Source organism: Tenrec ecaudatus, unplaced genomic scaffold, assembly GCF_050624435.1.
Source record: "Tenrec ecaudatus isolate mTenEca1 unplaced genomic scaffold, mTenEca1.hap1 Scaffold_1886, whole genome shotgun sequence".
In the NCBI taxonomy this organism is placed as follows: Eukaryota; Metazoa; Chordata; class Mammalia; order Afrosoricida; family Tenrecidae; genus Tenrec; species Tenrec ecaudatus.
In genome coordinates this window covers 55,539-73,993 of record NW_027458162.1, presented here as the reverse complement: position 1 = coordinate 73,993, position 18,455 = coordinate 55,539, and the positions used below count along the sequence as shown (strand labels likewise).

General features: G+C 36.4%; 1 protein-coding gene across 6 annotated transcripts in view; it reads right to left on the bottom strand.

Annotated features, from left to right (window-relative positions):
- Positions 1–18,455, bottom strand: part of LOC142436268 (thyrotropin-releasing hormone-degrading ectoenzyme-like) — an 89,560-nt gene that overhangs the window by 48,497 nt on the left and 22,608 nt on the right. For 2 of the 6 annotated variants that reach the window (XR_012781843.1, XR_012781844.1), the window contains exons 4-6: positions 15,338–15,445; positions 8,640–8,773; positions 8,481–8,536 (exon numbers count right to left, since the gene is read on the bottom strand). Coding sequence is in view for 1 of the 6 variants with exons in the window: in XM_075540031.1 (XP_075396146.1) it covers positions 15,385–15,445 (61 nt within the window). In the remaining 5 variants the exon portion in view is untranslated. The remainder of the gene's footprint in view (positions 1–8,480; positions 8,537–8,639; positions 8,774–15,337; positions 15,446–18,455) is intronic. The other 4 variants (XR_012781846.1, XR_012781845.1, XR_012781847.1 and 1 more) reach the window with 4 other exon arrangements.

Here is an 18,455-nt window from a genome sequence, read left to right as displayed (position 1 = left end):
GCCCTTGGTTAGGGCCCACTAGGCATCTGAAGTCTTTCTCTCCATTGATTTTAATTCACTTCTTGTTCTCTTATCCCTGGGTTGGTATCTCATCCCCTTCCTTTCTCCCACCTCCCTTTCTCCAGTATCCCTCCAGAATCATCAGTCCATTCTTATCTTCTCCGAATTGTTTATCCCACCTATCTTATTTAGATAGAAGACATGCAGAGACATTAATAAGCACAAAAACCAGGCAAAGCCAAAAGAGACAACAAAGGAAGTCAAAATCAACAAAACAATAAAATAACCAAAACCAAAAAGAAAGCCACTGATAAAAATGGAAAAGCCTCTAAATAGTTCAAGGTCTCTTTGCTAGCCTTTAAGAGTGCTTTCTAGTCAAGTCTGATGGGGTCTCACATTCTGTCTCCAAAGTCTATTTTTTGTATTCACTGGAGATTTCACCACTTTGTTCCCCTTGCTGCTCTGTTGCATGCCTTCGGTGTTTCCCTCCAGGGTGATGGGGTCAGACTGGCACATGCACTGTGTCTGCAGTGTTGTCCCCCTTAGCGCTATGGCTCAGTGAGGGACGTTGTGCCTCATAGTGGGGCCAGCCCTATGGTCCTCTCTGTGCATTGTCTGATCTGTGCAGAAATATCGTCCTTGGGGCTTGCTGGGCCAGGATGAGTTCCCCTCCCTCTCCATCCCTTTTCCTTTCTCCTGTGTGCTCTAATCAGATGTGCCCCTCTCCCCAGGCTGTAGGAGAGAGACCAGTCTTCAACCCCATGTGCCAAGATGTGACTACAACATACCGGCATGTACCAGGGAACCGATAGACAGGTGTGCGGGGCCAGCCCCAAACCCAACTATGTGGACACCCCCACCCCTTCGCTAGAAGAATGCACTTCAGAGGACAGCACTGAGACTGTAACTCTTGACAGGAATTGAAAGCCTCATCTTTCAATCCTGTGTAGAATTTGGTGATTTCAAACTGCTGACCTTTCAGATTTCAGACCAACAGGTAAGCACTATGTCATCAGTGCTCCTCTACCAAGCATGTTGCCAGTTCACACGAAGTATATAGAACAATACAGAATTACCCCCTAGGATTTCCAATTGGCAAATCTGTCTCTCTCTCTCTCTCTCTCTCTCTCTCTCTCTCACACACACACAAACACACACACACAAACACACACTGGACTTGCTAAAAAAAATACCTATTCTTGCTGGGGAGGGTAGACAAGGCTTTTTTTTAAAGTAGAACCATTTTTTAAATGAATACTTATATCTTCAATTGACTAAGCAAACGGGGATTTAAGAATTTTCAAATACTGGGCAAAATTCCTATGATTTGGGGTCAGAACAACTGCTGCTCAATTGTTTGAGGTTATCCCCCATCCCTAACTTAAGAGCTGCCCAATTTTTGCTGAGCTGAGTGACTTTTAACCTTGATTTCTCAGCTATACAATTTTGATAGTGACCAGTTCATGAAGTGCTTTTACTGAGAAGTAGGAATGAGATCCTTCGAGAATTTCATGAATATTTGCTATCTTCTACTCAGTCTCTTTGAACATGCTTAATGGAGCAGGATGTAGTCAGACTCCAAAGGTTGACAATAGATTAAATAACATAATTAGAGAATTTACTAGCATATACTAAAATATGTATGTCCTGCAAGTCCAAGTAAATGCAAAACATTTCCCCAATTAAATCTAAGTTTGGATTTCTTGTGGTTAGTGCCTCAGAGTTAATTCCAACTCGTAGTGACAAGCACAACAGAAAGAAACACTGCGCACTCTTACAACCTTTCCTGTGTGGGATCATTGCAACCATTTTGGCAATGAAACCCCACACCAAACTCACTGCCATCGAGTTGATGGCGACTCAGAGCAACCCTATAGGACAAGATGGAACCGTGCCTGGAGGTTTCTGAGACTCGAACACAGTGGTGCTCCACCTTCCTAATGCTGTGATCCTGTCACACAGTTCCTCATGGGGGAGTGACCCCCCAACCACAGAATTCTTTTCTTTTCTTTTTAAAAAAAAACCCAACATTTTATTAGGGGCTCATACAACTCTTTTTAAAATTTTTCTCAGTTTTATTTATTGATCTTTCTTTTTTCTTTTTTTACATTTTATTAGGGACTCATACAACTCTTATCACAATCCATACGTATACATACATCAATTGTATAAAGCACATTCATACATTCCCTGCCCCAATCATTCTCAAAGCATTTGCTCTCCACTTAAGCCCTTTGCATCAGGTCCTCTCATAGAATTATTTTCATTGCCACTTCATCACTGTCATTTTGCTACTGTTTTGAATCAGGAGACCTCTGTGAAAGGGCCGTTCCACCCCCACAGGAGTTGCGACCCACAGGTTGAGAACCACTGCTTTAATTCTTCTTGGGAGTATTAAGTCCCAGCTTTCACTCCAGGAGCAGATGGTGATTTCTGGCTGCTGGCTTTACCATTAGCAGGCTGATGAGTGATTACTATGCCACCAGGGCTCCTCGGAGGAGACATTTTGTTCCTGCCAAAGCACTAGCTACTTTGGATTGAAGGTCAGTAATTCTCCCAGATAATCTCAGCGGTGGGCAACTGTGAAATGTTCTAGCAGCTCCTCTGATGCCAGACAGGAACTTGGGTTCATTTTCACAGTTGGAGTTCCCACCTGTAGAAGAGTAAGTACCCAAGTGGTGCAAATAGGAAGCGTTCAGCTACTAACCCAAAGGTTGGTGGATCAAATTTATCCGGAACTTTCTGAGAAGAAGGCCTGGCTATCTGCTTTCCAATGGTACCAGCCTTGAAATATTGATGGAGTAATTTCACTTTGCACATGAGTACCTTTTTCTTTTTCACTCACTCTCAACTGTGGACTAGCCCCTCCTGATGACACGTTCAAAGTACTTGACGTAAGTCTCACCAGCCTTACCTCGAAGAAGCATTTGGTCTGTACTGTTTCAAAGACAGTCTGGTCACTTTTTCTGGCAACCCAGGTAAATACAATATTCTTTGTCAATACCATATTCAAATGACTCATTATTCTCCAGTCTGTGTCCATCTTTCTCATGCACATGAAGAGATTGAAAATATCATGACTTTGATAAGGCACACTTTAATCCTGCAAGTGACATCTTTGCTCTTTAACATATTAAATAATCCTTTTACAGATTTAATTGATGTCTCGATTGCTTCTTTGCATGAGTGTAATTGTGGTATCAAATAAAACAAAATGCTTCACAATTTCAATTCTCCCCACCACCGCCTTCCATTTATCATGATGTCCCTATTAGTTCAGTTGTATTTATTTTTCATTAGGCAGAATTGTGAGGATTTATTTTTTCCTTAGGGAGAAGTACAATCCATGCTGAATGCTGTAGCCTTTTATCTTTATCAGTAAATGCTTCAGGTCCTCTTGACTGCTGGCAAGCAAGGTGTGCCATCTGCATATGGAAAGTTGTTTATGAGCCTTTTTACAATCATGATGGTGCGTTCTTCTTGCAGTCTGGCTTCTGGGATCATTTTTCTCAGCATCCCCTTGATTGCCCAGTGACTGCTTCTGGGTCTTTCTATAGGCTCTGCATGAGCGCTATTAAGTATTCTTTGTAGAGTAATCCATAGGTTGTTTTGGGATACACAATCAAATGCCTGTGCATTGTCAACAAAACGCATCCATCTGATATCTACAATCATATAGTTCATCTCACATCCTCTTCTCAATCCAGCTTGAATTTCTGTCTTTTCTCTATGTATTGTTATAACTATTTTAAACTTATTATCAGCAAAAATTTACTTTCATGTGATATTATGATTTTGTTTTAATAATTTACACAACATATTAGGCCACTTTTCTTTGGAATGAGCAAATACATGAATTTCTTCCAGTTGGTTGATGGGGTAGCTGTTTCCTATAATACTTGACATGGATGAGGGAGTGTTTCCAGCTTATGGCTAGTTATTGAAATATCTCAATTGCTATTCTGTCCATTCCTGAATCTTTTTTTTCTTCAATATTTTCAGTGAAGCTTGGGCTTCTTCCTGTTATACTATTGGTTCTTGATTAAGATGCTACCTCTAAAATGGTTGAATGTGACCAAATTTTTGGGTACAGTAACTATGATTCTTTCATTCTTATTTTAATACTTCCTGCATTATTAAGCATATTTTCCATAGAATCCTTTGGTATTTTCGCTCAAGGCTTGAGTTTTTTCCTTATTTATTTCATTTTGAAAAATGCTGCATGTTGTTCTGTGTAGGATTTCTAACTGAATGTTCATGCATATTCATCATAATGCTTCACTTGTCTTCTTGAGCGAGCCTATAAAACTTTCAAGTCAGCTTTTACTTTGTCTTTAATTTTTCCATTTGCTTTAGTTGCTCTATGATCAATAAATAGCAAGGTTCAGAGTCCCTTCTGACATCTACTTTGATGTCTTCTATCTTTCCTGTCTTTTTAATGACCTTTTGCTCCCTTCATCTATGATGCTCATGATGTCATCCAGGAATCATCTAGTCTTTTATCATTAATGATCAGGCAATGCTGCAAGGCTATTATTGAGATATTCTCTAAATTCAGGTGGGATATACTCACCTGAATACTCTTACATTTTTTTCCTACTAGACTTGTTCTCATCTTTTTCAGTTTCAATTTGAACTTGCACAATAGCAATTGATGGTTTGTTCCATAGTTTGCCTTGTTCTAATTCTGGATAAGGATACGGAGCTTCCCTATCTGCCTTTCCACACATTGAGGAGATTTGATTCTTGGGTGTTACATCCATGTGGCTTTGTTTACAACTACATATGTTAAAATGAAGGTATCTCATGATCATTTTAAAAATTCATAATTATTGCTCTAATAACATTTGCATATTCCCTGGTGAATTTTAATAAATGAGAATAAAATGGTTTGTTTCAGTGTTTAAGACTTCCAAAATTAAAATGGAAAGCAATGTTCTGACTCAGTCAACAAGAAATATAAATTAGGGGATATATTTCTAATAATATTCTAACAGACAGACAAAGGTTATAAATATTTTAAATATTACATTTAAAATTAACATGTTAATGTGAATGAGTGAAAAATATTCACATATTTTCCATTTTCTTTTGCTCTCTGTCTTTAAAATATCACTACTTGTTTTCTCATAAGCATTCTAAAACTTTCAGAATACGAGAAGGTACCCACTAAAGGGAAAAAATAAATGGAATTATTTTTTCAAAACTATAAATTTAAAATTTTTAAATAAAACAACCTTTATCGCCTTCAAAGTACTCTCCATTACCCTTAACACATTTGTCATATTTGTGATTCCATTCTTGGAAACATTAAAAGTCATCTGTTCGGATGGCTGACAGTACCTCCCTCATTATTTTCTTCACCTTCTGTGTCGTCAAATTGCTGTCCTTTCATGTCCCTCTGGATTCACGGACATAAAAAGAAGGTGCACAGAGTGAGGTCAGGTGAGTTAAGATGCATGGGGCCAGAGGGGCATGCTGTTTTTTCACCCCAAATTGGCACACTGAGATGGCTACCTGAGCAGGTGCATTGTTGTGGTGGCAGAACCAGAGTCCCATCTGCCACAAATAAGGTCTTTTTTGTGGCACAGTTACTCTATCATTTCAGAACCTCTAAATAGAAAGCTTGATTAATAATCTGACCTGGTGGAAGGAACTCCAAGTGGATTATGAGTCAACATTTTTGTCTTTTTGAGATGTCGACGGATGTCTAGAATGAGTTTTATCATCAATCGGCATTTTACCTTTCTTGAAATAAGAAAAGCATTCATACACTTGAGTTTCTGAAGCATATTTTCCAGGCAGGAAATAAAATTTCACAACTGCATCCTGTTCTCTTAAATTGGCCAAAAGAAAAACTGATTTCCAGTGATATTACTTCTACAAAAAAAAAAAAAATTCACTGAGACCAGAAAGAACTTTCCCAGGTGACGCCACTGGGTGCGCTAAGAGCAAGTTACTCACCTACCAAGAAAAATGCATAGTGTGAAAGTTATGCCCAGTGGGGCTTTTTTCTCCATTTGGGGGGCGGGGTTCCCCCTCTTTATAGAAATGTCTTTTTAAAGTCCTTCAGTTTTCTAAAGTAAACTTCCCTTTTATTAAAATAAATGGCATTGCTGTTGAAGTGTAGACTCTTGTCCTTTTTAACAGTATGGGTTCGACCGTCCTACAAGTTGGATGCACACACGTGCTAGCAGCGTTACGTGGTCAGGTTCAGGTTCAACGACTTCTCTGATCCTCAGCTTCCTTATTTATAAAACAGTAACAGGATCATTCGACATATAAAAAACAAACTTTTGAAAGGCAAGGATGTTACTTTGAGGACTAAGGTGCCATGGTCTTTTCAATTACCTCACACGCATGTGACCATGATAAGTTGGACACTGAATAAGGAAGACTGAAGAAGAGTCAACACATTTGAATCATGGTGCTGGCAAGAAAATATTGAGAATACAATGCATGTGAAGTGAATAAACCAATCTGTCTCAGAAGATGGGCAGCCATAATGCTGCTTGAACTTCATCTCATTTACTATGGGCATGATGGAGACCCGCCCCTAGAAAGGAATAGCACACTTGGTAAAGCAGAGGAGCAGAGACAAAGACGTCTTGACGCTGTGGTGCAACAATAGGATTGGACATAAGAACAGAGGGGGAGCGCGGCACGGGACTGGCATGTTGTGTCCTGTTTTACATGGGGTAACTGTACGTCAGAACAGACATAAGGGCACCGACAGCAGCAACAACCAATCCTACATATTTCATAAGGCTTTATCAATTATTCATTAAATGAATAACTGTACACAGATTTGTGTCTGGTGCCTTTTAAGTTTCAGTTAATTGTTAGTTCATGATATAAGTTTTCTTCTAGCTACTTTAACTTTCTGTGGTAATCTATTGCACTACTTGCTTGTCTTGATTTTCTCTGGGTGAAATATTGGAGTAAGTGTATGCTCATTGACTTTCTGGATTTTTTGGAACTTCTATGTCGACTTAATCTTTCCACTGTATCTAAAACATACTTTAAAGTCTTTGCATCATACTTTCAAGCAAAAAATACCTCTTAATCATTATTTTCACACATCGGTATCTAAGGAGATCCTCTCAATCTCTATTATTTCTAAATGTTTGCCCAATAAGTTGATGCTGTAATATGGAATAATTCTTAATTACCTGGTTGTAAGCAAAAAATGCTTCTAATTAAACAACTGTTTTGAATAAATACAACTGTATTAGACATTTTATTGCTGCTAAATGATCCTTAGTCTTAGCATTCTGTGAGCAGCTATTTTTGAACCTGAAGTTCCACCCAAAATGAGGCACTGACATCAAGTAACAGAAAATATTGATACTGGTTCTTGGCTTCTTTAACAAGGAAACAGCAAAGGCCAGATATAAATTTCTTTTAAAAGAACCACTGAAAGTCCTTTACCTTTTTTTAAATGAGGTTTTCCTTATATATATTATTATTTATTTAATGAGTGCTGTTTTCTGAAACCTGATTCCAAGCTTTGATTTTGCCTCTATCAAAGTAATTATCTGGGATCGATATTTAGACTCATTAGTTTTGATTAAATACAAAGCTCTAGGGAACTATATGCTTTTTAACATGCAGAAGAAAGTTGCTATGTGATGGGATGTGCACACTGTGAAAGCAGTTTAATGCCCCGTTATGAGACAGTGCCTAATGCACGAGACATCTCTAGGTGGTTTTCACAGTATCATAGGAGAATTAACATAACGAATAATGACAAACACTTAAGTTAAGAGAACCACTGTGTCCTAATCTGTAGCTTGTAAAATCAAATTAGTAAATTAAAATTTGCATGTGAAGCAGTACAAACAATTCAGAACTGAGCTGTTTTACTAGTTCGTCTCCAAACTGAATAAATCACTTGGGTTTATTTTCAAATTATTTAATTTAAATAATTTTATTTAATTATGCAAAGCATAATTTACTTTAATAGTATAACAAATTATGAAAAATATCAATGAAAATGCTACTATAAGATTGTTATGACTCTTTTCTTGAGATGTTTAATCTGCATTTTTAATCAAAATTTGGAACTACCTGTTTCTGAAAGCAATAGCTTTTCATAATGCACCACATTTTAAAAAGCTATACTAATCTATGTAAGAGAAAAAAACTGCTAACACTGAAAAGTGTAGTCTATCAAACATTAAATATGGTGCAATGGCCATTTTGTAGAGTTAATTAGTGAAATGGTGAAGCAATTATTAATCTCCAGAGTGGTCAATCGAATTTTCAGTAGAAATTGATCAAGCTTCTTCTGACTCAGAAACACCCTATGGCTAACTATTGATCAAGATTATATGATTATAATTCATATCCCACCCCCAGAGCACATGAAACAAATTATTTCAAAAGATTACTCAAAACATACACGCGATTGAGTTTAATAGAGAAAGTCTCACTAGTGTGAGTCTTGATTGGGTAGTTGCATAGGAAAACACACCTACCTGGCTAGGCTGAAGGCATCGTCGATCAAACCTGCTCGGTTACTGACTGAGAGAACCTATGAGGCCAACCAGAAAAATATTGTCCTGGTTAGAAATTTAGAATTAAAATCCAGGGTTCACATCTGAAAACGGATCTTAAAGAGAAAATCCAGAATTTACCTCATGGTTCCTTATTAACTGTTCGATTAATAATCTCCAATTCCTTAGGTCATAGTTGACCCTAAAGTATCCGGTTTGATTGATGTTCCCCAACAACCAGCTTCCTTTGCCCAGAGAAGTGATCCTGTGGTGCTCTACAAACAGCATGTTTTTCAGAATGAAATAGATTTAGATGTTAATGATATATAAAGTATATTTTCTTAATACCAAGTGTAAAGTTACTAATAATTATTATTGCTCAATTAAAAGCTAATCTTTCACGTAATCATTTGCATCTAGGATATACTAGTAAATGTTTAGTAGGTTATAACTAGCCTCTATTCCTGATAAAATCCCTATCCCCTACACATAATTGTTTTTTCAACATACATGTGACCTAACATGTACTTGTGTCTGTGTGACATAGACTATATATGCATATAGTATGATTAGAATGAAGGGAAAAGTTTTGAGAACTACATTCTCTTAACGCGTTCAGTAAGAAAGTTATTAAAACAATCGAGCTCATTTATTTCACAGTCATGGGTGTTCCTTGCCTCTTCCTTGTGCTTTCTTGGAAATACTATAAATAACAGATGATGCAGCATCATCAATAACGCCGGAAAAAGAAACTGCATTTACTTAAGACTCTAATATTTCTACACATAATTAAAAACAAAGATAATAAATTCTGCTTATTGGAATCACCTTGGAAAATAGTAACTTGATTATATTAGCCAGGTAATTCAATTAAAGAAAGCGAGCTGGTAAAAACAATCTTATAACTTCTTACACATTTAACTCCTTCAAATATGGTACATATGGAGAATGCTATTCATTTTCAATTGTTTCCTTATTTATTTACAAACCATAGGTCACAATTCCAATGATTTTGTACTTCATTGTGGATGCTTTCAGACCTTGTGTGTCCTAGAACCTGCATACTCTTTAAATAAAATATTTTTAATCTTTGTGCATAAATGTAAGGAAATATATGTAAGTGTACACGTATACATGTATAAAACCACTGCCATGGAGTCAGTTCTAACTCACAGTGACCCTATCGGGAAGAACGGAACTGCTGCTCTGGTTATGAGGTCAGCTAGCCTCATCTTTCTCTGAAGGAACAGCTGGCTAGTTTGAACCAGCTTGCAGTCCAAATGCTTAGCTTGCTATGCCACCGTTTACTATAGCATGTGTTCATGTTCTCTATCTACAAAGCCTCCAGGATTCAGCAGAGCTTATGCTAAAACAGTGTCTCATGCCCAAGGGAAAAATAAATCATTTCCATGATAGCTCACACCAGAAAATGTATCACAGAGACCATGTGCAGCCCATTGGAGTCAGCTTCAGTCCATTGTCAATGTTTTTACATCTCAGACTCCAAATCAGGTTTTCCTATTATTTCCCCAAGGACGCATTCAAACATATAGTTTTTGAATGGAATCTCTTTACATAGAGTCCATCAGAAAATAATTCTACTACCACAAAAGGTATCGTGGACAAAAGTGGTCATTAATTGCTCAAAACTGGAATGAAGTGGAAGATTTAGTCCAAACATGCCAGCAAGATGAAGAGGCACCTATTACAGTCCACTAAAATATAATCCCAAACTATTGAAAAAAATCTAATATTTAATGTTTCAAAGCACTGTACTTTGGCCACATTTATATGTAGTACCCGTGCAAACGAGGTTCAGACAGTTGTAATTCAATTGTCCAACACAGCTGAAAATAGTCCATCTCAGGTCTTCCACCATCTAGGCTTCTTTCTAGTCTGGTCTATGCTCCTGACACAACGTGGTATAGTGCTTTTACTATCATAAAATACACATTTTCACATTCCTTCTCTCTTTTTAATTTGAAAGGAGAAATATGACAGTTAAAATAAACTAGAATAGGGGCAAGAAAGTCATGCCCGACTATACATCTATATACATAAATGTTTAAACTTCGATAGCATATTCCTTTTTTAAAACCACTTTACCTATAACCTGATGGACAAACAATGGCCTATAAGGTCCCTTTCAATGCTACAATTCAATGGAAAAGAAATGGTACACATTCTCTTAGGCTGACAATTGATCTCTAGTTTAATAGTGGTATGCAGAAGGAAAAGTCTATCAAGTTCTATTTTAGAGTATGAATGATTTTCTCTACCTATGATACTTTATAATCTCCTTTTCTTCAAAACTTCAATGTTTATCCACACAATTGCTATAAAGAAGCTTTAGAATATCATCCCCATTTTATGGATGCAATGATGACAAGAGATATAGTTAACAAGAAAATGTGGCAAGTATAAAAAATAAAATTGAAACATTAAGGATACTGTTTCTGTTGATCAACTTTGACTTTATTTTCATGCATCTGTAAGTTCACAATGATCTATTCCTTATAAAATATTAAAATCATGTCTGAATTCACAGAATAAATTGGATCTCCCCACTCCTTAAGTAATCACTTTATAGGTGATAATATTTAAAATTCAAGCCTCATATCTGATCATATAATTTAGAGTTTTACAGGTTTCAAATTGTCATGATTTATAATTATTAAATATAATTTAAAAGTTATTTCATGCTCATCTTTTATATAAATCTCATGTGATATAATTGGCTCTTGTTTTTAAATCAATTTTATTCAAAAATTTAAATCTATACTCAAATTAAAATAATATGTATGTATAAATGATAAAAGCAATTCTTACCCCTTTTATGTAGTCTGGTCAGTAAAAAAGAAGGAAAGGAAATAAAAGGCAGCCATCTCCTGCTTTTAAGTTTGCCATTATTAAACTGATAACTAAAACCTGAAGGTTATTACTGTTCGTGAATATTTTTATGTCTCTGGTATAAGTGAAATCTGTAGAGAAATAATCCCTGGCAAGATATAGTAATACATTCTTAAATACCTTTTCAGTTCTAGTTAATTATATCCCTAAAATATTCTTCAAATTAACTAATGGCAAGCAATGAATTTTAAAGTGTTCTTTTTCCATGGCCTCGTGATGTACAGTGCATGATGAGAACCATAAAAAATTATGGAAGCTATATTTTGAGGGTCGGTAATAATAATTAAAATTTCTATTTGGAATGTTCCCAAAATGACACAAGTCTTAGGCCATATCAAAACACAGAGCAGTTAATACTTTAAAATATTTTAGTTCTTATCATTCATTTACCACCACCACACACCCAACACACACCCAACACACACACCCAACACACACACCCAAAACACACACCCAACACACACACCCCAGGACCAAAAGAAGAAGGTGATATATTCTTTACAAACTTGGCTGGCTGCAGATGAGAAGAAATGTCAACCAGGATAACAAAACTGGAAATACACAATAAACTCTGTGATAACTTAGGTGGACTTCCTCCCTAAACTTGTAAGAGAATTAAATGAGATAATGTTCTGTAGCTCTTTAAGAGTCACTGGCATACACCCAATGACAAAGTGTTACATAACTAAGAGATCGCCCAGACAGCCTAACAAAACTTTACAATTTTATCCACGGTAAATAAGGGTGTGCTCATGAGAGAAGTATTAAAAATAACAGAAGAAAATCACAGCCCTAGACCTAGCTCTTTACCTAATTTGCCAACGGACTTGATCCAAGTTACCATCAAATTGTAATAAACTCATTTAGAAGATGGGGATTAAAATCATATTGCTTCTAAGGGCTTCTGAGTCTCAAGTAAGCCAATGCTGAAGGCAAAGGTGAGAGCACTTCAGCACTAGTTTAGTGTTTACTGACCTTTCAGAGCCAGTGTCTACTCTATTCTGACTGTGTTCTTTCCTAAAATGTAACTGAATGTATTGCCTTCCACTCTTGGGTAAGCAAATATCCAGTAAATATGCAAGCTATTACATTTATAATGCCTAGATTGTTGGTATTTTCTCAGTGAAAATGAAAGAGAGAAAAAATTTTGGCTGTTTCTAATAACTTAAAAATTGACTTAATACTTTAGGTAGCGTTTTATGTCATCTTTAGAAATAATTATATATTTATCCAAAGGGCTTCAAAAATTTAACTCTCAAGAAAATATGATGATGATAATCAAATTTAAACTTTATAATTAACTATGGCCTTGTGTGAATATATGTGAAATAAAATCTTTACTGACCATGAAAAATTACAAAACATTGATCTGGTTGTTGTCATTAAAATTTGGCATTTTTTTACATGTGTTTATAACAATTGACCAATGCGTTTTTCTCCCTGGCTTAATGCAGATACTTTTCATGTACATTAGTTGTTTGTTTTGAATAAAATAGGAGATAACATATAAAAGAAGTTGAGGTTAACCAATCTTTTCTTTTTACCTAATTATAGTGTGGTGTCAGGTTTTTACTAGGCCTCATCGAAGTTCAGGACTTCAAGAGAAGATGGTGCATAGGTAAAATGACACTGAAAAAGGCAAACTAGAAAGATGACTTTTATTTTTAGCTTCACTGGGAATCGGTCACCCCAATTTGTGCATTTATAAAGCATTTATAAGGCCTTCAAGTGACATGTGGAAAACTTACTTGCTATTGAGTAAACACTTGACGGTATTGAGCAACCTTAAGTATTAAGTGTTACCATGTTCGTGTCAAATAGAGAACACTGCTGGGATTGAAACAAAAGGACACCTTACACTCTGATATGTGTGCAGTGCCTGACTGTGGGGTGGGGATGTGCCACTCACAATACCCCCTTCATAAATAGCATCCCCTAGAGTTTTAAAGCGTATACCTGTGCAGTTCTTCATAGCAGTTCTTCATATTAACATTGGTGATATTTAAGGCAAACATGTTGAAAGAATGGACTGTCATTATCCTGATTAATAACTCAAGATGAAGCAATCTCTCAAGTACAACCTGTATTGGTCAAGGGACGGCTTATGGTCTTCCCAAAAAGGAGAAAGTAAAGGATAAAGAGGAAATACCTTCTCCAGCAGGTTTCCAGTAAGAACAGACTCCCTATAGCCCTCACCTTCTAAGCTGAGTGTTTAGGCTGATTCAAATATATAATCAGTAAGTACTTCTACATTTCTTTAACTTTCTCATTTCCACTCTACATTTCAAAGGGATATGTCGTAGTTTATTTCTGAAGATATTATATCTCATGTTTCTAAGAAATGTATGGAGGGATGGCATAATTCAAATCGTTGGACAATTACAACTCCCTAGTTTCATTCACCATGTAATAACATATTATGTATTCAAGTAAAGGTGCTTCATGGGGATAAAAGAGAATTATAAAGGAAAATAAGATAGTAAGTGTGAATTCAGAATCACGAAATAAACGCTAACTCAAAGCAATTAAAAGAACAAATTGTAATGAGTTATTTTAAAGGAGAAGAAACCAATAAATGTTACAGTCAGCATTTCAATGTACCACCACATTACATGTGAATGTCTTATATACAATAAACGTGAATGGAATTGTAACTCTTTATAATATGCAGTTTCATATTAAAATTACATTAACACGAAATTATGAGTAACCTTCACCCCTGGGAATTACAAGTGTTTATGTTTCTGATAGTCAGATTACATTCTGGATTCAGTACATTTTGCCTATATGTAGCCATGCATCTATTTTGAGTACTTAACTGTGCCATGTATGAAATGAAACAAACATTTGTTTATTTACTTAAAACAAAAGATATATGCTCAAAATGATGTTTATAGCATAAAGAATTAAAATACACTAACAGCATTGGTGAAAGCAGCAAGGGGAAAAAGGTAGAAAAATGTGACCTTCTTAGTGCCACTGAAGTGTTAATAGAAGATGATCATCGCCTTTTCTCCAACTCGCTGGGAAGCGGAGCAAAAGGAACCCTCATGTGGACCCTGCTGTCCATGAAGGACTTAGAAGGGACTCAAGTACTCTTCTGTGAGTGATTGCAAATAGGCCCCTCTCCTGTTTGGCGCCATTTACACAGACAATAAGGAGCCCTGGTGGTGCTGGGGTCAAAGAGCAACAGCTGCTAACTAAGCGTCCCTGGTTCAGTCTCACAGCTCCTCTGGGGGTGAAAGAGGACACCGGTGTCCTGTGCGTGCAGGTACAGCCTGGGACACCCTAAGGGGCAGTGCTCCCGTGTCCGAGGACTGCTGGGAGTTGGAATCTATTTGATAGCACTGGGTCTGTGGGTAGAAAGACAATGAACTGGCTCTTCTCCCTGCACCTTGAGGTTTGACCCCCAAAGGGTGCACTTTGAGGACAACTCTAATCCTCTCCCTTCAAATCCAATAATTATAATTATCTAATCCCATGAAGGATATTGCTTCTCTGGTCTCTAAAAGAGATAGTCTGAAAATGCAAAGACAGTGGAATGGGATTAAAACTGTTGCCTCAGTTTCAGTTTGTGAGACACTGCTCTAATGGGAGTTCTGCTTACATTTTAATTAAATGTGTGATTATGAAATTATACAGTTTAAAACAGCTACGATGAGATCTACAAAAGCATTTAAATGTTTTCTCTTCACCATGAAAGGAACGAATAAACAAGAATTATATAGGCAGGGTGAAATTGGATGAGTCAGAAATTATACAGAAGAGATCCTCTTATGCTTTCTTATCTTGTAGAGGTGATTATCATTCTTCCATCTTCTCTTTCTAGTTTGTCTTTATGCACATTTTTATAACCCCAGAAACCAGAGGTTAAGTTGCTGAACAATTATCTGAAACCAATTGTCCACAGGGGAGAATATATATCTTACCTGATTTGTTAGACACCCAAATAATTGCTTCTGAAGACACATGGCTTCTATTTCCTACCACAATGGTTAATGGAATCTGCCACAGGTAGTTGCAAAATAGAAGAGTAGCTTTAAAAATACAAATTGGTGTTCATTTGAAAAACATGCATCTTCAGAGGGATTTTTATTAATGCTTTTTAGGGAAGCTACCAAAAACAACAATAAAAAAAGCACTCAGACATCAAAGTAGATTCTAATTCATTGTTTCTATCTCACCAAGAAGACTGTGCACTCAGAAGTTTTCTGTCAATGTAGAAGAGATCTCCTAATAATATACTTTGCCAAAAAAACCCAAAATGTTTGCATTAGGAGTTAAAAGTGGCTAAATACTACAGTATATATTGATTTGAATCTTAAAATAATTCATTTCTATTGTTTTAATATTAAACACTAGTGATTTTATGTATTCACATTTCACCAATTTCTCCTTATTTATTTTATAACTGTTCAGAGAGATATTTTATTATATTTCCATAAGGTTAATATGGCACACATAAGGTGATTCAGGCAAAGAGAATAAAACAAGACTGACAAGATCCCCCTAAAATCCATATAAACACAATGCACCCGACAGGGCACACCTAATGTCCTGCTGATTTAAATGAAATTTCCAAATGGATTGGCCAAGCACCACCGATACTTAATGTTCAAATGTGGGTCAGAGTTATAAAAGAGAAACATTTGATAAGGTTTGCCTTTTATAGTAATAAAAATCAAGGCCTATATGTTTACATAAAGTATCTATTTAATCTGAAAGGCTAACCAGTTAATGATAGATGATTTTACATTGCGTTCAAGCATTATATTTTATTTTCTTGAAATATAACCTGATTCCTTCAACTAATCATTGTGCTATTGCTAAACAGCTGGGAGTTCAAAGCTAAGAACTGTCCCACGGGAGGAAAGTGGGGCAATCAGCAACTGTACACGTTTACAGGGTCAGTAACCCTATGCAGGGTCATGACGAGTCAGAATGGACTTGCTGACGTGGGCCTGTCTTGTTGTTTTAGTTTGCTTTTATCATTGTGTCATTGGCAAGACTTCACAACAAGCGAGCAATGAGTATTAAAGTCATATATTTTGTTTGTGATATAAGAAGCTATACTGTGTCAGCTTTATAACTGGAGAGCGACTGAAGAACTGAGAACCAGGGGAGACGCCAAGTGACTGATCATAAAATGGGCGTCTTTCTGGAGATTTGGGAAGAGCAGTGCTGAATCGGTCCCTCGACACATAATTGTTTTACGTGTCACAGAGTTCATTTCTCACACTCACAATTAATACATGGGAATTCATCAAGAGTAATATGTTAGATGGAAAAGAGGAAAATTCATTATGTCATAACAACTGCTATCCCCAAAGTCAAAAGTCAAAAGGCCATCCTTGACATTCTGAATTTTAAATGATAAGCTGAACTTAATCAGAGAAACATTTCTGAGTGCCAACCATGTGAAGGTACCCTGTTACACTGTAATTGACTCCACATAATCCATCATGAAAGAACCAATTTATTGTTGCCTAACCTGGTTCTTTGGATAGAAGTTAGTGAACAAAACAATTTATGTTCCTTAAGAGAGGCCTCGACGCATGCAATGAAAAACATGTGATAAATATATGACAATGGACACACCGTGGGAACATCACAGCCAGATTATTTTATTATTTTTTAAACAGCATCCCTCACCAAAGATAATTAATCTATTTTGGTTAATTGGAAAAATAAGTTACGAGGCAATAGTACCTGGATCTAATCTAAATGCTGGATCTAATTTTCAATTTAAAACACAAGTTTTTTTTTTGTGTGTACTTGCAAACAATAGATATTGGAGACATTCAATTAATTACTCTCTGTAATTAGACCGAAAGGAACTGGGTGGAGTATAAGTAAAATGAAAGACCAAATCAATTTCTCTGTAAGACATAGACTAACTTTATGAACAAGACTTTATAGGTGTATATCTTCCACATTGAATTGACGATCTAAATTGTGAAGCCAAACAGATATTAATTAAAAAGCAAACAATATATACGACTAAAAACATCTAAAGACCCTCTAAATAAGTCTAAGACTCTAGTAGTATGTAATATTTTAAAAAGTGATTAGAAAAAATTAATGTGTGTAGTTAGATTATGTTCTTGTTGTTTCTGTTTAACTGATCATATGGATATCATATTTTAAGTAACAATAGAAAATTTTCAAAAAATATATCCCTTTCTTCAGTAGTTCTTAAGAATTCTGATTGTACTAACATGGAAAAGAATTGGTACGTTTTAAAAAGTGGAATGAGAAAAATCACACCCAGGAGTTGCTACTAACATTCACGAAGCATTGATGCACACAGGGAAACCCTCCGGAGACTGCTGCAGGTGGGGCCCATAAGGAAAGGGTGAGTGTGCGGACACACAGAATGCCCTGTCGCCCAAGACTCCCAGGAGGTGCCCCATGCTTCAGGTGGTATTAGTTAACAGTGAAATGTATTAAATTTATAATGAAATGAAGGAAAAACAAACTACGAAAATTCACAACTTCCTGTGTACCAAAGTCCTACCAAGGATTTTATGCACTTAAACACATTACTAAATATATGCAATTGTTAGAAATAGCAAAGATTCATTCTTCCTCTACTTAACAGCTAGGATGTACATTTATTACATATGGAAAAATAATTACATTACACATTTAAAATGTTCCAGGTAAGAGGTAATGATAATTGTCCCACAGAACAGTCATGGCAAAGCGAAAGTCATGATCAGTAAAGCTGGGTGCTTTGGGACCTACGGCTGACCTGTAGAGTGGGGGGCCTTTGGCTACTTAACTGGGTTTGCTGATGCACAGAGCTGGAGCTAAGTGCTTTGGGCTGAACCTTACACAGGAGTGCCATGCTTGCTGGGTCTTTGTTATCACCTGGAAGAGAACTTGGTGACTTCTCCTGACAGGACAACCATGTCCTATGTATTTTTCACCTTGATTGTATGTAACCTGTAAACTTCCTTAAATAAAACCCTTTAATCTCAAATATTGTCTGTGAGTTCCCAGTTGCCCCTCCAATGAACGATCCAAGTCAGTAGCTGAAAAGTC